The 18,461-nt window shown below is 45.1% G+C and overlaps 1 protein-coding gene across 1 annotated transcript in view; it reads right to left on the reverse strand.

The window, feature by feature from the left end:
• Positions 1-16,007, reverse strand: part of LOC143793014 (uncharacterized) — a 195,081-nt gene extending 179,074 nt beyond the window's left edge. The window contains exons 1-2 of the mRNA XM_077279566.1: positions 15,862-16,007; positions 13,358-13,568 (exon numbers count right to left, since the gene is read on the reverse strand). Coding sequence (XP_077135681.1) covers positions 13,358-13,492 — 135 coding nt within the window. The 5' untranslated portion in view covers positions 13,493-13,568; positions 15,862-16,007. The remainder of the gene's footprint in view (positions 1-13,357; positions 13,569-15,861) is intronic.
• Positions 16,008-18,461: the final 2,454 nt, after the last annotated feature.

An 18,461-nucleotide genomic window follows, 5' to 3' on the forward strand; every position in this document is an offset into this window, starting at 1 on the left:
TCCGGTGGACAGCGGTCAGGTCTATCCGCCTGAAACTCTTGCAGCACACGTCGCAAATCTGGGGAGATGGCAGACAAAATCACCCCTTCTCTAAGGATACCAGCCGGCTCTGAATCTCCAGGAGAGTCAGGCACAAAACTCCTAGAAAGAGCATCAGCCTTCACATTCTTCGAACCCGGCAGGTACGAGACCATGAAATCAAAACGAGAGAAAAACAACAACCAACGAGCCTGTCTGGGAGTCAGCCGCTTGGCCGACTCGAGATAAATCAAATTCTTGTGATCAGTCAAGACCACCACACGATGTTTAGCTCCCTCGAGCCAATGTCGCCACTCCTCAAATGCCCACTTCATAGCCAACAGCTCCCGATTACCGACATCATAATTCCGCTCGGCAGGCGAAAACTTTCTTGAAAAGAAAGCACATGGCTTCATCACAGAGCCATCGGGGCTTCTCTGCGACAAAACAGCCCCTGCTCCAATCTCGGAAGCATCAACCTCCACCTGGAAGGGAAGTGAGACATCTGGCTGACATAAGACCGGAGCCGAAGAAAACCGATGCTTCAGCTCCCAAAAGGCCTCCACAGCCGCAGAAGACCAATTAGTCACATCAGAACCCTTCTTGGTCAAATCCGTCAAAGGCTTAACAACGCCAGAAAAATTAGCTATGAAGCGACGGTAAAAATTAGCAAAACCCAAGAACTTCTGAAGACTCTTAACAGATGTAGGCTGCGTCCATTCATGAATAGCCTGAACCTTGACTGGGTCCATCTCAATAGTAGAAGGAGAAAAAATGAAACCCAAAAAAGAAATCTTCTGGACTCCAAAAAGACATTTTGAGCCCTTCACAAATAAAGCATTGTCACGCAGGACCTGAAAGACCATCCTGACCTGCTTAACATGAGACTCCCAATCATCCGAAAAAAACAGAATATCATCCAGATACACAATCATAAACTTATCCAGATATTCACGGAAGATGTCATGCATAAAGGACCGAAAGACTGAAGGAGCATTAGAAAGTCCAAAAGGCATCACCAAGTACTCAAAATGGCCTTCAGGCGTATTAAATGCAGTTTTCCATTCATCACCCTGTTTTATACGCACAAGGTTATACGCACCACGAAGATCTATCTTGGTGAACCAACTAGACCCCCTAATGCGAGCAAACAAATCAGTTAACAATGGCAAAGGATACTGAAATTTGACCGTGATTTTATTCAAAAGGCGATAATCAATACAGGGTCTCAGAGAACCATCCTTTTTAGCCACAAAAAAGAATCCTGCACCAAGAGGGGATGAGGACGGGCGAATATGTCCCTTCTCTAAAGACTCCTTTATATAACTCCGCATGGCAGCATGCTCCGGCACAGATAAATTGAAAAGTCGTCCCTTAGGAAACTTACTACCAGGAATCAAATTTATAGCACAATCACAGTCCCTATGAGGAGGTAGAGAATTGAGTTTGGGCTCCTCAAATACATCCTGGTAGTCTGAACCAAAAACGTAGGGACTTCAGAAGGAGTAGACGAAGCAATTGACACCACAGGAGCATCACCATGAATTCCCTGACAACCCCAACTTGACACCGACATAGCTTTCCAATCCAGGACTGGATTATGAGTCTGCAACCATGGTAGACCCAACACGACGACATCATGCAAATTATGCAGTACAAGAAAGCGAATCACCTCCTGATGAACAGGAGTCATGCACATGGTCACTTGTGTCCAGTACTGAGGTCTATTCGTAGCCAATGGTGTAGAATCAATTCCCCTTAGTGGAATAGGGAATTTTAAAGGCTCCAAATCAAAACCACAGCGCCTGGCAAATGACCAATCCATCAGACTCAGGGCGGCACCTGAATCTACGAAAGCATTAACCGGGTAAGATGACAGGGAACAAATCAGGGTAACAGACAAAATGAACTTAGGCTGTAAAGTACCAATGGTGACAGATTTATCAACCTTTTTTTTGCGCTTAGAGCATGCTGAGATAACATGAGCTGCGTCACCACAGTAAAAGGACAACCCATTTTGCCGTCTATAATTTTGCCGTTCACTTCTGGTCAGAATTCTGTCACATTGCATAGATTCAGGTGTCTGTTCAGAAGACACCGCCAAATGGTGCACAGGTTTGCGCTCCCGCAAACGCCGATCAATCTGAATGGCCAGAGTCATTGACTCATTCAGACCTGCAGGCGTAGGGAACCCCACCATGACATTCTTAATGGCTTCAGAAAGACCTTCTCTGAAATTTTCAGCCAGGGCACACTCATTCCACTGAGTAAGCACCGACCATTTCCTAAATTTCTGGCAGTACACCTCTGCTTCATCTTGCCCCTGCGAGAGGGCCAATAACGTTTTTTCAGCCTGGTTCTCAAGATTAGGTTCCTCATAGAGCAATCCAAGGGTTAAAAAAAACGCATCTACACTAAGCAATGCAGGATCCCCTGGCGCCAATGCGAAGGCCCAATCTTGAGGGTCACCACGCAAAAAGGAAATGATAATATTAACTTGCTGAACGGCATCACCAGAGGAACGAGGTTTCAAAGAAAGAAACAACTTACAATTGTTCCTAAAAATCAGGAACCTAGATCTATCTCCAGAAAACAACTCCGGAATAGGTATTCTAGGCTCTGACATAGGACTGTGAACAACAAAATCCTGAATACTTTGAACCCTAGCAGCAAGATGATCCAGACTGGAAGCCAAGCTCTGGACATCCATGTCAGCAGCTGAACTCAGAGCCACACCAAGATTAAGAGGAGGAGAGAAGCTAGCCACAGCAGCTAGACACACGGCAAAAAAAAAAAAAAAAAAAAAATTGTCAAGGCTTCTTTTCTCCTGCTTCTGCCATGCAATTAACACTTTTGTGGCCGGCTGTGCTGTTATGATCCTTAGTGGCTGAGGATCACGAATAGACCAGCAAGTGAATAAACTAAGGACAAGCTCTAGGGAGATGGTAACTGGACTGATCGCAAATCTGAACCTATCCAACACAACTAGAGGTAGCCGGTGAACGTGCCTAAAAAATTCCTGGACGTCTCGAGCCAGCCTGAGGAACTAGCTACCCCTAAAGAGAAAGAAAGACCTCGCTTGCCTCCAGAGAAATAATCCCCAAAGATATAGAAGCCCCCAACAAATATTAACGGTGAAGTAAGAAGAAGGCACATACGTAGGGATGAAATCAGATTCAGCAAAAGAGGCCCACTAGTACTAGAAAGCAGAAAATAGAGCAGGGGTATATGCGATCAATAAAAAACCCTTAAAAAATATCCATCCTGAGATTTCAAGAACCCACGCACCAACTAATGGTGTGTGGGGAGAAACTCAGTCCACTAGAGCATCCAGCAAGCGAGGGAATCACATTTTAGCAAGCTGGACAAGAAAACATGATAAACACTGCTGATCAAAAAATGAGCAAACAGAACTTAGCTTGTCCTAGATGGACTGGGAGCAAGGTAGTCAGAAGGAATCTGAGTAGCACTGATTACATCGACAGCCGGCAACAAGTGGAAGTAAAACAGAGCTATATAGGAACCTCCCAGAGGATAACGAACCAGCTGATAGCCAGAGACCAGCAGGATAACAAACAAAGCCACCAGGGGGAGCCCAAAGCAAAAGTCACACCATACCACCAGTGACCACAAGAGGGAGCCTGAAAACAGAGTTCACAACAGAGCGCACCTCAAGGTCCTGCCACTGGCACCTGCACTCTGCTTGGCCAGGTACGCAGTGCTCTGAACATTCACTGACTCACTGGAGCATTTGCCTAAGTTCTGCCAGGGCACGTCTCTGCACTGCCTCTGTAACTGCAGAGTGAGCCGCACACCTCTCTCTGCTCTCACTGCCGGCGGGAAACTGAGTACTCTTTCCCGCACTTTCTGTTCACTGACCGCCTTAGCCACACACCCTCTCCTCTGGTCATGGGACCTGTCCGATCCCCCATTCTTTCCCCCCAGCAGCACTGGACGCAGCATCGACAGTTCTGGACCCGGCATGACGCAGGTACCCACAGCCCGGTCTTCCTCCTTACATTTGTGCACTCCAAGTCACACAATGACAATGATCAGAAGCTGGTCATTATTTTACACTCGGGGCAAAGAGCAAGAAAAGAACCCTGCGTTTTGTGTGGACAGTTATGGGTGAGCTAGATATGAATTACAGGACAACTTACAAAAGGTTCCTCTCATTATTTCTTTTTGCCCTCAGCAATATGAGTATAGCACCTAATTATGTGCCTCACAATAAAATATAATTACCTGTCATCAATTAGCCATATTTGTTATATACCCCTCCCTGATCCTATCGCTGCTCCTCTGTATCCGTCTGTCTGTGTGGAGACCACGTAGGCAAGGCAACTTGTACATTGTGAAGATGCCAGTGGCCCGGATGAGCTGTTAATAACCAGTTGTGATGAATTGTTTAAGCAGGTAAAGGCCTCCTGAACCTTGCCTTAGTTGTTATACCTGGATGCTGGCATATTCTCCAGCCTGTCTGTATTCTGACCTGCATCTCATCTGGCATTCACCTTGCCCCTTGGATTTGTGGACATCTATTAATTTGTTTCTGACTCACTCTTATCATCTTCTAGATGTGTTGTCTCTCACTGACCTCATGGCGATGTCCCACGGCTGCCGCTGGACTACCCTTCTATGCTTAATCACTAATTTATTTCTCTGTCAATTGTTTACTTTTTTCAGGGCAACAACCTATGTAAAAGATCACTTACGTATATCCAAACATCCTTACATGGATCCCTGGAGAGGATTGCACAGATCCCATAGATTCCATACCTCATGTTAGTCAGCATCAGACCAGTTGTAGTGCAAGGATTTAGTGTCTGAAAGTGTGACGGCCTAACAATATAAGGCATAAACCAGCAGCTTTACACCTGCATTCATTCTTATTTGCTGCCACCTCACATAATACATGTGACCTGCTCTTTGACCTTTTGTGTTTTTGCAGCTCACTAATTATATAAGGACTTAACAAGGCCACACAACCTGCTTCTCTGGTTTGCATTCAAATAAGTATTGGTATAAGTAGCCAAGGCCATATAACAATATGAGTCTGCAGCAAGAGCTGCCTGCAACCTGAAGGTTGTGAAACAACACCGTGAGCACAGCTACGAAGTGGTGCTATAGTTAGGCCTCCCATGCCATATACTTAATCAACATAAAACTTAGCACTCAACTTAGGATGCTTGGAACAGAAGAATTTATTTTGCAGTATACTCAAAACTAGACTAGCGGTGGACTCCGCGTCTGGCGGCATGCACGCCTACACCTCGCTCTCCTAAAGCACTTCTCTCTGCATACCTCGGCTGTGGTCCCCCAGCATAGAATTTGTGTGGCCCACTGACTTCCGGCCCCATTCATCACATGTATTCCGTATACGTAACTGAAGAAGGTTCATGTTGAACCGAAACGTTTTGAGTATACTGCAAAATAAATTCTTCTGTTCCAAGCATCCTAAGTTGAGTGCTAAGTTTTATGTTGATTATGCAACCTGAAGGTTGTCATATCCATTCCATAGTCATTGAATTGTATTTCTATACAGCACCTTAATACTAACTTTAATCAGCATTGTCAGGCTCACAATTTTACTTATTGGTTGTCTTTCCTGTGATTACGTGGACGGAATAATAGCCACCATAATGATCAAACTGTATGTGATAATTTATTTATACTTACTTTAGAAACTATATTGTCTGACTTTATCCTTTAAAACTTCCAGGTTTTCTTTTCAGTAGCTCCTCGAACTGATGTTCCTTGCGCCCACCAGAAGAAATGATCCTGACGGCATACCATCAAGGTATATAGCATGATTCTGCCAATGTGTATGTCCACTTTTAACTAAATTCTGAACGTAGCTACTATAAATGTGGACACCAGTCAGGACACAACAAGGGGAGGCCAGCAGGACATTTGCCCTGGGTGCTGGATGTCAGGTGGTTGCCAATATGCAAACTGCCTCTTCAGAGAGGCATATTACATTTCCCAGAGGAATATTGCATGGCGAATAAGCCTCTTTACCTTGGCATGCTAGAGCCGGTATGTCACACAAAGAGAAACGTTACCTCTTAGACCTCAGGTAGTGCCAAATCACTTTACCTGGGGCAAGGTATTTACAGCACATTGTACCTAGATGAAAGAAAGTTGGGCTACAGCTTTGACATCGGTCATATCATCATTAGCTTCTAGTAACAATTGTCTCTAGATAACTCCACTTTGAATCCTATCTGTTGGACCTAAGAGCCCATTAACTGACCATACACACTAGATAGTTGAGCTATAGTTCGGCCAAAAGCTAACATCCTTTTTTCCCAACTCCCCAATACACAGGAACATTAAGTTCGGGCAAGAGTCCCTGACTTCTATATGAGAAAGCTGCTACCATAATTCTCTACCAGCAGTTTAACTCCTCACTTAACAAAAGAAGAAAGTGGTTAGAAATCAAGCACTGATCCTTATGTCCTGTGGGAAGAAAAGTCTGTCAATTGTAGCAGCAGCTCTCTCTTAGGCTATGATCACATGTCCAGTTTTCATGAGATAGAACAGATCCATTAGCAATCCGTTAACAAAAAAGTTGTCAAGACCCAACTTTTGTCCAGCTAAAAAAACTGATTTCAACAGGATCCGTTTATAAACATTGACGTCTATGGAAAAAGGATCCGTTAAATAGCCATTAGTTTTCCTTTCATATCAAACTGATCTAATAAGCAAAAACCGGATCCTTTTCAAATGAAAGAAAAATGGATGGCTACAATCAGTGTGTGGTGACTGGCGTACTGCATGCTCGCATAACGCTTGTCACCGCTCAACACACCATCTCAATGTAGCAGAGTTGGAGATCGTCGTGGAACATGGGATGGATTCACAGCGGACCTCTTTGGAATATTTGATTTGTTAAAGGTAATAGAGGGGTAAAAGATGGTCGGAAAGTGCTTTGTACAAATAGAGGCCTTTTCTCTGTGTGTGTTTTTTTGTTTAAAAATACAAGATTAGTGTTAGGGGTGTCTTATAGACGCCTCTCCATTACTGACCCCCTGGGCTTGATGTCAGCTGACATCACAAAGCTGACATCAACCTCAAAACCATTTTGCCATTTGCCAATGCAGCAGAGCAAGCTAGAAGAGACGCGGCAAAGCACCAGAATTGTTGCATCTAATAGATGCACCATTTCTGGGGTGGCTGATGGCCGATGTTATTAGTTTAGGAGGAGTCCAATATCCTTGGTCCCTTAACAGGTTATTAATATCAGTCTGAAGCTGTCTGCTTAGCCTTTGCTGGTTATTAAAAATAGGGTGGGGATCTTTTTTTTGGTTCCCTGCTGGTTATTAAAAATAGGGTGGGGATCTTTTTTTTTGGTTTCTCTTTTTCATAAACAGTAAAGGCTAAGTAGGCAGCTGTGAGCTGACATTAATAGCCTGGGAAGCTTCTTGTTTATTTCCCTCTTCCCAGACTATTAAGACCAGCTCTCAGTTGTCTGCTTTCCCTCAGAAGGTTAATAAAAATAAGGGGACTTCACAGCTTTTTTTTCTTTTTTTAATTTATTTATTAGCAAAATACAAGTACAGAAAGCTACAGATGCAAAGCACTGATTGTATATCTCATTGACATATTTCTATCTATAACTCTTGTAAAGCTGTAGTAGCATCGTACGCAGTGTAGAGAAAGTGACCCACAAATTCAAACACAAAAGTCTCTTTTAATGTGTTTCTTCACAGCATTAAAGTCCAATTCACATAAATGCATACAACTTCAGTGGATAATATCAGTGACCAGTTTACACCGGTTCAAAGTGGAGTGGCCCCCAGACGCAGGACAGCGGGGTACTTGGATTCGGGTCTCTCGGTTCTGAGGATGTCACGGTGGCCCGACCCGGTCCGTGGTCCTGCTAAGGGGCGCCCAATAAAAGGTGTAGGTGGTGGTGTAGGTCGCAGTAAATAACGAGGACACAGGGTTGCAGTCTCTTTACCTCTTTACTGAAGGCTTTGGCATCCGCAATCCAGAGCACTGTTAACAGGGCTGGCTGAGACCGGCCGGTCCGAAGGCACATCCAGAGTTCCCTTTGCAGGTGGAAATCAATGCCTACCTACTAGCCCCTGGGTGTTGTAGTACTTCCCTGCTGAGCACCATGGGATAGTCCTCACAACTGTCGTGTATAGTAACATAGTAACATAGTAAGGCCGAAAAAAGACATTTGTCCATCCAGTTCAGCCTATATTCCATCATAATAAATCCCCAGATCTACGTCCTTCTACAGAACCTAATAATTGTATGATACAATATTGTTCTGCTCCAGGATGACATCCAGGCCTCTCTTGAACCCCTCGACTGAGTTCGCCATCACCACCTCCTCAGGCAAGCAATTCCAGATTCTCACTGCCCTAACAGTAAAGAATCCTCTTCTATGTTGGTGGAAAAACCTTCTCTCCTCCAGACACAAAGAATGCCCCCTTGTGCCCGTCACCTTCCTTGGTATAAACAGATCCTCAGCGAGATATTTGTATTGTCCCCTTATATACTTATACATGGTTATTAGATCGCCCCTCAGTCGTCTTTTTTCTAGACTAAATAATCCTAATTTCGCTAATCTATCTGGGTATTGTAGTTCTCCCATCCCCTTTATTAATTTTGTTGCCCTCCTTTGTACTCTCTCTAGTTCCATTATATCCTTCCTGAGCACCGGTGCCCAAAACTGGACACAGTACTCCATGTGCGGTCTAACTAGGAATTTGTACAGAGGCAGTATAATGCTCTCATCATGTGTATGTTTCTGTTCTTTCTCTCCATCCCCCAGATGATATGGATAGGACGCACCCGTATGACGGGGTAGGCCTGGAGTTATTTTATAGGGACCCTAGAGACGCCCCTCTCCCACAATTGCCTCCGTTTATTCATGTGGCTGCAGCGGTTTTACCCTGCACACCCTGCCCTTCGGCCAGGAAAGGGTGGGACCCAGGGTCACATCCTGGGTCCGTGCCGTTTGCTCCTGGGCAGCGGGAGCCGCCATCTCCGTTCCTGCAACGGACTCAGGTCTAGGGTTCTCCGGCGCTGCCAGGAGGGCTGCACATCGCCGGACGTCCCGTGCCCACCAGCCTCTTCCTCGCTGCCACCGGGTATAGGTGACGGCATCCCCAGGTTGCAGGTCGCGATCAGCATCGACCTCCGCATGGCAGGGCTCCACCTCGTCTTGAGCAACACGAACCGTCACCGGCGACCCGATCTCCTGGATTATTCCCCGTCCTTCCTGGGGTTAAAAGGCCACGATGACACCCCATTTCGGTGGAGAGTCATCCCGCAGGTTGATCGAGATCCCGCGTCCAGCCTCTTTTCGCTCCATCCTCCGGTGCCGCCGATACTCCGTCAATGGGAGAACCCTGAGGTCCGTTTCCCGCGACCCATGGCCGGGCAACGGAGCCGACGGCGGGGCAGCCGGATTTCCATGGCACGACCAGGTCCAGGATCCGTCCAGGAGCCAGCTTCACCTATGTCGGTCCACTCTGCAGGTGCGAACGCCACTGCCAGCACCGTTGTGAGCCACGTCCCCCTCTGAGCACGTCTCCAGGAGGACACCAGCCGACGGGCCTCAGCCAAACCCAGCCAGTCATCCCACGGCTGGTCGTCGGGCCCCCTCGCATGGGGCTCCAATGAGGTCACTCCCTTCAGCGGTGGCGGATCAGAATCTTCTTTCCCCGCTGGGGACTGGTGCTGGGCTGAAGCGCTCCCACGTGGACGCCTTGGGGTCGCCATGTTGGTATCTGGTTCCTCCTCGGGATCTTCTTCCCGCGCTCTCTTTCTGGGGAGGCCCCATCTCCATGGTCTCCACCCTCCATAGAGAATGAGAAGGCGGACCTCAGCTGCTGACGGACATGTCCTCAGCATACAGCAATACTTAGACTGGGCGGCCATTGTTCTTCGTGCTCTTCAGTTTGTCCACGCCCACAAATCCACGCCCTTCTTCTTCTTCTACGTTCCTCGTGGCGCTGCAATGGCAGCAATTTTGGTGGGAATTTTTGGCGGCAAATAGCAATACACAGTCTTTGCAATAAATCACGGTTCAAGCACAATTCAGTCACAGTTCCAAGGCACACATGACCTGATTCTTCAGGCTTAAGTAGATCCTGTTCATGAGGCCAAGTTGGAGCGGCCCCCAGACGCAGGACAGTGGGGTACTCGGATCCGGGTCTCTCAGTTCTGAGGATGTCACAGTGGCCCAACCCGGTCCGTGGTCCTGCTAAGGGGCGCCCAATAAAAGGTGTAGGTGGTGGTGTAGGTCACAGTAAATAACGAGGACACAGGGTTGCAGTCTCTTTACCTCTTTACTGAAGGCTTCGGCATCCGCAATCCAGAGCACTGTTAACAGGGCTGGCTGAGACCTGCCGGTCCGAAGGCACATCCAGAGTTCCCTTTGCAGGTGGAAATCAGTGTCTACCTACTAGCGCCTGGGTGTTGTAGTACTTCCCTGCAGAGCACCACGGGATAGTCCTCACAACTGTCGTGTATGTTTATGTTCTTTCTCTCCGTTCCCCAGATGATATGGATAGGACGCACCCGTATGACGGGGTAGGCCTGGAGTTATTTTATAGGGACCCTAGAGACGGCCCTCTCTCACAATTGCCTCCGTTGTCTTCATTAGATGATTAAGGTGAGGCAGCCAACCTAAAATTAACTGCCCTGCCGTTGGTTTGAAGTAATGCGTAGAGCCCAATACTTCCTCGGCGTTCCGGCCGCCGGCTACGCGCCTCAGTAGGATGTTGCTGATCTCGGGGCACGACTCCTACTGGTTCTATCGCCTTTGTGCTGTGATCTCGTTTCTCACTTCTCCACAATATACTTCGCTTCGTGTCCTTTCTTAGGATGCCACCGCAATGAAGTGCAGGTGCGGCTCCGTAACGATCTGTCCTTTCGCTAGGCCTCTGTCAGGATCCCACCCCTGACAGGGACCCCCCTGAATCTTCCCAAGCAACGCTCTTCTCTCACTAGATGTTACCTAGGCAAAACCCAGTCAGCTTCTCTCTAACTTCCTATCCAACCCCCAGTTTTACCAGAGTGTGAGGAGTGGCCTAATACATAGAACCCTTTGCTCCCCCTGGTGGCCGGAGTGTGAAGTGTAATGTGTGACTGTGATACCTGGTCAGGTGAACTCCTTTAGTGCCATCAGACGTACCATCACTCCCCTTAGTGGCGGAGCGTTAGTACTGCAACGACCAGGACTCTGGGGCGCTGCAAAAGCAATACATATCACATGGCTTTAGATTTGCGGTACCTAAACAGGCCAGACTTCCCTTGTCTAGTTTCACTGGGTGACCGCACGCCATCTCACAGTCTCTATACATCTCCATACACACAGCCTCATGTGTTGCAGACACTACACACGGCAGCCCTCCTGTGACTAGTTCTCATGGGTGTCCTGCATCGCCTTAGCACAGTCTCTTTACAGACTCTATACTCACACAGTCATACACAGTTCAGGATATCCTCCGGATAGCAGCCAGGCACCATATCCACCTGTTTGCAATCGTTGCACATACTAGTCCTCTTTCGGGCACAGGACATCCACCTCCGGGCACAGGACTCTCCAAATCCGAATCCTTCAGGCACAGGACATTCACCTCCGGGCACAGGACTGTCCACATCCGAGACCAGTACCATGGATGACTTGCATCTCTGTGTACGCTGCGGGTGCCAGGCTATTCAGCTGCCCTGGGTGCTGGCTCTGCTGGCCTCTGCCTCCATGCACTCTGCAGACCAGCACACGCCAGACTAACACTGACGTACACCTGACACGGCCTGACATGGCCATACCTCTTACTGCAGGGTTTTTAAACATACACAAACCTGTGGCCTTCAGCCACATGGAAAACCCGGACTGGAAATCCGTGACTCTCATGCACACCTATGGACTTCATCCGTCTGCATGCACATTCTGGGGAGAACAAACAGCATCCCCTAGCTGTATCAGAGGCCACAGCCTCACACTCTATATTTGTATATAAGATTGTTTTATAAGTTATAAAAGTAGCTTGAAGTGACAGAGAATTACTGTATCTAAAAGCTGATGTTAAAAATGCATTGCATACGGATTGCATATGCATGTTATATGAATGCTAGATGAGGAAAAACACACTTGCATGGCATACAGATGCTAGGTGAGGAAAAAAATGCATGACACTCTACAACTTTTCTGGCTGAGAAGCTCAGCAACTTTATATGCGCAGATGTTAGCGTACCCTATCACTGGAAATGAGAACGTAGCCTAGAGAACACAGTTCCAGTATTTGGTGGAGTCAAGATAGATATCCATCAGCTGAACGACAGCTCTCTAAATAATCTGTCAGGGAATAGTTGGGAGGCCTCCATGCACATTAGATAGTTATTTATTAAGCTTATTTATATAATGCCATATTCCAAAGCGCTTTACAGATATTATCATTGGTGTCCCCTATGAGGTTCACAATCTAAACTCCCTATCAGTATTATTATTATTATTCATTTTTATAGTGCCATTTATTCCATGGTGCTTTACATGTGAAAAAAGGGGCATACATAGACAAGTACAATAAACGTGAGCAATAAAAGGCACACAAGTACAGAGGGAGAGAGGACCCTGCCCGCAAGGGCTCACAGTCTCTGTGGATTGTGGGTGGAAATCGGAGAACCCAGAGGAAACCTACGCAAACATGGGGAGAACATACAAACTACTTGCAGATGTTGTCCTTGGTGGGATGTGAACCCAGGAACCACGGCACTGCAAATCACCAGTGCTAACCACTGAGCCACCATGATTAATCCTAACAAATCACTGGGTTTGGTCTGCTACTGTGTATATGGCCTTTGCTGCACCAGACTCTGAGTCCAGTACTCTGATGGGTTAATTTGGTCACGATCACAAACATAAAGGCCGAACTGAAATTTTAATTTAGATAAAGGACAATTCTACCCATAATATTTACTCTAAACAACTATTAAGTCCCAAATGGCAAAAGTGAAGATCAAGGCACTCACCACATCATGGGATAATCCTTTTCGGGCCCATAGAAGAGTCAGTAGACATGTAACAGCCGTAACCTGTTCCTGGTTGCCTGTACTCTCCCAACCTGACTTGTATTACTTGCTTAGAAACAATAAACATTTTCCCACAACATGGTGAATGTCGTCATCTTCACTTCCATTTGGGATTTTAGTGACTTTTTGTATTTTAATGACTTCATTTTGAAATTATGGCAGGAAGACTATGTAGTGCTAAGCGGTTTTCTTTTTTTACTTTTTCAAAACAGCAATTAGCTAGTGAAAATAACATTTTTGTCATGTGAAAATGAAATAACATTGAAATTTAGAAATATACCTGTATCAGTCTAGCTGATGAAGTAAAGAATCTTGGTATCCCAATGACGGTATTTTCTTTAAAGAAATTTATTTTTGCTTCATATTTCTTCTTGTGTGGTTCACTAGCAGTCCGACTCCTCTGAATGTTATCCATGATCTCTGAATTCTATTGTCTACAAGTTGTGGTTACGGTTGTGTCCCTATGTAATTTCAGGCAATATTCCATAAGTCTGTAGAGAAAAAAACACAACAAACTATTTTTTGTGTGTGCCATATTCATGTAAAACGTGAATATAAATGAGGATGACTAGGTGTCTCATGCAGGACTCGATGGACCTGTGCCTTTTGATCAACCATGTAGAAGTGGTTGTCCAGCCTCAGGCTGCAAGTCTGCAGTCACTCTATGTCGCTGGGAGTACGACCACGACTATGTGATTTGGAATCATGAGGTCACTTGCTGATGGCCTCACTCAATATTAAAGGGAACCTGTCACCCCCAAAATCGAAGATGAGCTAAGCCCACCGGCATCAGGGGCTTATCTACAGCATTCTGTAATGCTGTAGATAAACCCCCGATGTATCCTGAAAGATGAGAAAAAGAGGTTAGATTATACTCACCTGGGGGGCGGTCCAATCCGATGGGCCTCGTGGTCCGGTCCGGGGCCTCCTATCATCATATGATGATGTCCTCTTGTCTTCATGCTGCGGCTCTGGCGCAGGCGTACTTTGTCTGCGCTGTTGAGGGCAGAGCAAAGTACTGCAGTGCGCAGGCGCTGGGCCTCTCTGACCTTTCCCGGCGCCTGCGCACTGCAGTACTTTGCTCTGCCCTCAACAGGGCAGAGCAAAGTACGCCTGCGCCAGAGCTACAGCGTGAATACAAGAAGAGGACGTCATCGTAAGAAGATGGGAGGCCCCGGACCACGACGCACAGCAGGACCGCCCCTGGGTGAGTATAATCTAACCTCTTTTTCTCATCTTTCAGGATACATCGGGGGCTTATCTACAGCATTACAGAATGCTGTAGATAAGCCCCTGATGCTGGTGGGCTTAGCTCATCTTCGATTTTGGGGGTGACAGGTTCCCTTTAAAGTACTGAGAAAGACCAGATATTTCTAGTAGAAATGTGTCTGGAAGTATGCAAATTGCATACTTACAGTCACATGGCCGCCCACTCCTGGCACCGTAGAGTCCTCACAGCGTGCAGTTTGTGAGATGTGAGCATTCACAAGTCTGCAGTCACCTAAAGTAACTGTAGACTTGTAGGCTAAGGCTGGTCAACCCTTTTAGCTATGTACTGTAACTATGTAATACTTTAGGATCAGACTCCTTTAAGATCAGAACTTTACATGTGTTTCCAGTAGTTCTATCTGCTGTTCTTTTGACCCCATTATAAGTTAGTACAGGGCTCTATCCATATTCATCATTGTGGCTCTTAGAAGGCTATGCTATAATGCCACTGTGAACAAGCCGTGCTAGATATTGTAGAAGAACTTTCCTAAGAAGTGAAATATCAGACACTGGCACTGTAAGGATCTGTTCATATGTGTCATAGTTTCTGTTACATGCGTAGGCATGATGCAGTACTGGATCCATCACAAGACAGTGACGGATCCATTTGACTTCAAATTGGTTACTATTAAGGCCGGCCTCACACTCAGCGAATGAAAATACGGTCCTTTTTTATGGCCGTAATACGCAGAAATGTTCCCAAAATAGTGATCCATATGTCATCCGTATGCAGGGTGTGTCAGCGTATTTTGCGCATGGCATCCTCCGTATGTAATCCGTATGGCATCTGTACTGCGATATTTTCTCGCAGGCTTGCAAAACCGACGTACAATCGATTTTTGGGCTCAGATGTTCGTTAAAACAGATATACATTATCTCTCTCTCTCTCTCTATCTCTCTCTCTCTATATATATATATAATCTGCATCACATACTCTGAATGTAAATGTGAACACATGTGAAAACGCAATATTTCATTTATTTGAAAATTTGAAATGAAAAGTCAGTAATTTGCCAAATACATTAGTGTTAGGTACTACCTTACTCCTTCAAGTATTGCTGAGAGGGTATACCTGCATATCTGTTATACACGTTTTTCTCATTTACCTTCAACTTCATTGATTGATAGAGAATACAATATACAATATAAATTATGTGTGTCCCGTATTACACATCAATGCAAATGGGTAATGTCAGAAAAATATCTGATGAAGCTAAGATGACAATAAATGAAAAAATGAAGAAACAAATATCAGATAGTTATGTGTCACCTATTTATCGGTAATCAGAATACTAATATGATTCACATAGTTCCATCATCCTCTGGGGGCTCAACAAAACATGGATGAGAATGTGAGAAAAACAAGTGTAACTATCAAAGTAAAATGCATTACAAGACATAACCATAAAGAACACATTAGGAGACAGTGTCCTAGTGTCCGTCCAGCATTGCCATCTAGACACTAGGAGCTTCGCCAGTAACAGCCTCTAGACAGTGACGGTGAAGGCGGCTTACCTCTCCCTCTGTTGCCTTATTACTGAGCTTTTCTCTCCATTGATCGTGATTTTGGAGGGTTTCTTGAAGACAAGTGGAGACCTTGTATGATGTTCTGAAAGATGCTACTAGCTGTGTACAAGTAGGCAGAGGCTCGCTTACTGATGTGAAGGCTGAAGGCTGAGTAGCCCTAGGTATTCATTCCTATGGAAACACACATAATACGCTGGCGAGAAGGCTGGGGGAGAAGGCTGGAACAAGTAAAAAGCCCTTTCAGACATTTAAAGTTTTTTATACTCTGTAGGTGAAAGGGCTTGTAAAATATATGTACAGACTGACTGCGGGAAGAGGAGCCAAGCTGGGAGGGTTAAAGAGGATTGCAGATATTTTGCATGGTTCTTATTAAAGAGAATCTGGTTTTTGCTACCTCAGCTAAGAGCAACATAATGTACAGAAAGAGACCCTGATTACACCAATTTATTACTTAGTTTACTGGACGTATCAGTATGATTCAATCAGAATTTTTAGATGTAGCAGAGCTCTAAAGCTAACCCTGCCCACACCCCTGATCAGTAGCTTTCTACATTGTATAGTGACAGTAAGAGGCTAATCAGTGCTGGGGCGAGGTTGGACCAGGATGCATGGGAGCTGTAGTCCTGTAGAGATAATCTACTGCTGATAAAACATTCATTGTATGGAAACTACAGCACAGAGCCAAGTAAGTGACACATCCCTGAAATCAAATTACAGATTACATAACAAAAAGAAGACAGACAGTTCTACTCTACCCCCGCCTATGATTCCCAGACATTGAGGTCCGTGAGGCCCATGGGGTCTGAAATATAATTGAGCCTACCGACTAACCCCACTATATACAGTACACACATTTTCTTTCTAGATAATATATTAATATTTACATCGTATGTTGTGTACTCCAACTCTGGCGGTGAGCCCACCTCTGCCCACATAGCAACTGATTATTCAGCTGTCATGTGCCTTTAACATCCGCAGGTGGATTATAGCTCCAACCACAGCTGTTAACCAATGAAATTCCTCTGTCAATCTCTGATAGCGGGATTTAACACACGCCGGCCAAAAGCGTGTCCCTTTAGCCCCATTGAAAACAATTTTAAAAAATACACGTGTTTGGTATCGCTGCTTTCAGAAATCTGCAATCTATTAAAATATAAAATAAGTTAATTAGATCTGCAAAAAGCGTAAGGAGGAAAAAAAAATCTAAACCCCAGGATTACGTTTTTTTTGTAATTATGCAATAAAATGCAAAAAGAGGTGATCAAAACATCATATCCAAAAATACTATCAATAAAAACATCAGCTCTGGGTGCAAAAAAGGAACCTTCACACAGCCCCATATCTCGAACAATGGAAACGCTACGGGTCTTGGAAAATGGCGACATACACAAAAGCTTTTTCCATGCAAATTTCAAACTTTTTTTCACCACTTAAATATAAAATAAACTATACATGTTTGGTATCTGCGCACTCATACTGACCTGTGGAATCATAATGGCAGGTCAGTTTTACCATATAGTGAACAATGTAAATTTAAAAAAAAAAAAAAAAAATAAAAAATTCTGTTTTCAAGTAACCTATATGGTAAAACCAATGGTGCCATTCAAAAGTATAACTTGTCCCGCAAAAAAACAAGCCCTCATACAGCCATATAGACGGAAATGTAAACAAGTTATGGCTCTTGGAAGGTGATGAAAAAAAGAAAATGGAAAAATGGAAAATGGTCCTGGCATGAAGGGGTTAAAGGACCGACATGGGCTTTTATACACACACACACATATATATATATATATATATATATATATATATATATATATATATATATATACTAGACTGTGGCCCGATTCTAACGCATCGGGTATTCTAGAATATGCATGTCCCCGTAGTATATGGACAATGATGATTCCAGAATTCGCGGCAGACTGTGCCCGTCGCTGATTGGTCGAGGCAACCTTTTTGACATCATCGTCGCCATGGCAACCATTATGACATCTACGTCGATACTGTGCCCGTCGCTGATTGGTCGAGGCCTGGCGGCCTCGACCAATCAGAGACGCGGGATTTCCATTATGACATCATCGTCGCCATGCTGTGCCCGTCGCTGATTGGTCAAGGCCTGGCGGCCTCGACCAATCAGAGACGCGGGATTTCTACGTCGATACTGTGCCCGTCGCTGATTGGTCGAGGCCCAGGCGGCCTCGACCAATCAGCGAATGAATAAACGGGACAGACAGACAGACAGAAAAACCCTTAGACAATTATATATATAGATATGTTTTCCTGGAGGAAGACACATGTGGTGTCTAAACATGTCGTCCATAAGGGATTGAATGTACGCAATATTGTAACTTAAGAAATCTGGAACTTTTTAATGGATAAATAAAAGGTATATTTTACTCTACCATTGGACTGTTCGCTGGAGAAGCAAAAAGTTTTTTCTTTACATGTGTGGATTTGTCCCAATCCGTTTTGCCTGCGAACTGTAACCACAGGTTGGATGTATTCCGGCTTCTTCAAAGCAGTGAGCTGGCTTTGCCAAAAACTTATATATATATATATATATATATATATATATATATATATATATA

Source organism: Ranitomeya variabilis, chromosome 1 (assembly GCF_051348905.1).
Source record: "Ranitomeya variabilis isolate aRanVar5 chromosome 1, aRanVar5.hap1, whole genome shotgun sequence".
Lineage (NCBI taxonomy): Eukaryota > Metazoa > Chordata > Amphibia > Anura > Dendrobatidae > Ranitomeya > Ranitomeya variabilis.